Source organism: Micropterus dolomieu, linkage group LG22 (assembly GCF_021292245.1).
Source record: "Micropterus dolomieu isolate WLL.071019.BEF.003 ecotype Adirondacks linkage group LG22, ASM2129224v1, whole genome shotgun sequence".
Lineage (NCBI taxonomy): Eukaryota > Metazoa > Chordata > Actinopteri > Centrarchiformes > Centrarchidae > Micropterus > Micropterus dolomieu.
The window spans coordinates 2,534,268-2,536,470 of NC_060171.1; the positions used below are offsets into that span (position 1 = coordinate 2,534,268).

The 2,203-nt window shown below is 46.0% G+C and overlaps 1 protein-coding gene across 6 annotated transcripts in view; it reads right to left on the reverse strand.

Annotated features, from left to right (window-relative positions):
- Positions 1-924: 924 nt before the first annotated feature.
- Positions 925-2,203, reverse strand: part of LOC123962469 (zinc finger C3H1 domain-containing protein-like) — a 26,575-nt gene continuing 25,296 nt past the window's right edge. For 5 of the 6 annotated variants that reach the window (XM_046038613.1, XM_046038612.1, XM_046038614.1 and 2 more), the window contains exon 35: positions 925-1,859. In XM_046038613.1, coding sequence (XP_045894569.1) covers positions 1,758-1,859 — 102 coding nt within the window. In that variant the 3' untranslated portion in view covers positions 925-1,757. The remainder of the gene's footprint in view (positions 1,860-2,203) is intronic. The other variant, XR_006822946.1, reaches the window with a different exon arrangement.

The window sequence follows — 2,203 nt, forward strand, 5'->3', positions numbered from 1 at the left end:
TTAGTTCTGTGGAGCGTCATTTAAGGATGCCACGGCTGAAGGCATAAAACCTGTACTGGTGTGGATCTATTTCCAGGCCTGGGACCTGTATCTGCGTCCTGATGGAAGCAGGGTGAAGAAGGGGTTGAGGGGGTGACTGGGGTCATGTGGCTTTACTGTTGAGGTCTGATGGGCTGGAGACGGGAAGTCCACTTATTTTTGAAGCAGTGTTTGTTCCTATTGGTAGCTGTACTCTGTACTGCTGAAAGCCAGAGTCCACGGTTGTATGACAACATGGTAAACATCTTGTTTGTAACACAGAGACCGTTCACTCTGAAGCACCGATACGAAGATTAACACTGAGCAGGTTCCAGCAGGTAATCACTGTGACGCTGTTTCAGCAAACTGTTGAGAAATCATCTCACGGTTGAAGGGCGATTTGAGAAACAAACCAAATCCACTGAGAAAAATCCTGAAACTTACTGATTCGTCACACTGGTGGAAAGTACTGAAGTACAGTGCTTAAATACAGTTTTGAGGTTCTTGTATTATACTTGAGTATTTTCTTTTTATGGTACTTTTTACTTCTTCACTACGTTTAGCTTTAATTATTTTAAATTAGGTTTTACATTAAAAACAAGTTTATAAATGTTTAACTTCCTAGTGGACATAAAATAGTTCATTTTAACATATCAGTGATAATATTCCAATAATACTGTTTATAAATTACTTATACATACAATTACATTATTGTCCAAGAGTATATTTACTGTGTGGTATTAGTACTTTTACTGAAACACTTAAATGTACATTATTGCTGAAACAATGAACAATGAATGAATTAAACTGAGACTCTGTCTCTGAACCGAATCTCTGGTGATTATTTAACATTTTTCAGATGATGAACCAACCAAAAGGTGAAGACAATAAAAACTCAGGAGACACTTTTTTATATTTAGAAAATAATTTAATAACATTTAAATCCAACATATAAAACACAACAGTGGATGACTTCTTCTCCTCTGCTGGCTAATAATACTCTTTAATCATTATATGGCAGAATTGTGACAAAAAGAAAAACGAGACAAATTGCACATGAGAGCTTGTTAGCGAGGTCCTGACTGTCTCTAACAGCGCTGCTGGTCTGGAGGCGGGTCAGTCTCTGTGGCAGTCCCTCTCTCACACTCAGACCGGGCGAAGCCAAATAGAAATGAGCTCCACGCCGAGCTCGTGACAGTTTGTCTGCGTTTGTTTTGGTTTGATCACTTTAACAAAATAAAAGTCTTGTTTTTCCTCAGGAGACAAAAAGACAACGTGCAGATGCTGCATCATCACTACAGGAGGGGGGAGGGGGGGGGACACACCCTTTAAAGCACACACGGGGGTCAAACACCACAGTGAGATGTCACGGTCCGTCCCAGCCCCCAGCCCCCCACCCCCACCTCCCTCCCCCCACTAAATCCAAAATAAAAAGGGATCAAATGAATCCAAATGAAAAGTGACAGAAACCAAAGACATGAAGTAAAAACAGCATGAACACTGTGTCACTCAGCAGGTCGATACTTACGTACATGATGGGATTTAAGCAGCTCCAGACACCTTTGGACACTCGAGGGAGTGTCCTGGAGGATGTGGGGGGGAGGGGGGCGTCTGGCTTACCTCGTCTCATCTGTCACTCAACCACCTACAGCTGATTGATTTTACTGATCTGAAATAATCTGAGTTTATTGTTGCAGCTGAACGACGGCGTCGCCAATCTTCTCTCTGACCTCAGGGCGCTAAACTGAGCCGCTCACCGACACGCCCACCTGCTGACACTTGTCCAGCAGCCGCCGCAGTCTGTCCGCCTGACCGCCTTCAGCCGCTTCAAACTGCAGCCGCTGTGGGGGGGACAGGAGGGGGGACGTGAAGAGAGAGGGGAGAGGGGGAACACAGAAGAAAGGGAGAGGGAGGGAGGGGGTAGGGGAGAGGGAGGGGGGACACAGAGAAAGAGGACATGAAGAGAGGGAGGGAGGGACAGAGAGAGGGGGGGGCATTAAGGGAGGGGGGGGAGAGAGAAAGAGAGGGGGAGAGAGAGAGGGAGGACAGAGAGCGAGAATGTGAGGAGAGAGGGAGGACACAGAGAGAGAGAGAGAGAGAGGGAGGACACAGAGAGAGAGAGAGAGAGGGAGGACACAGAGAGAGAGGATGTGAGGAGAGAGGGGGAGAGAGAGGGAGGACACAG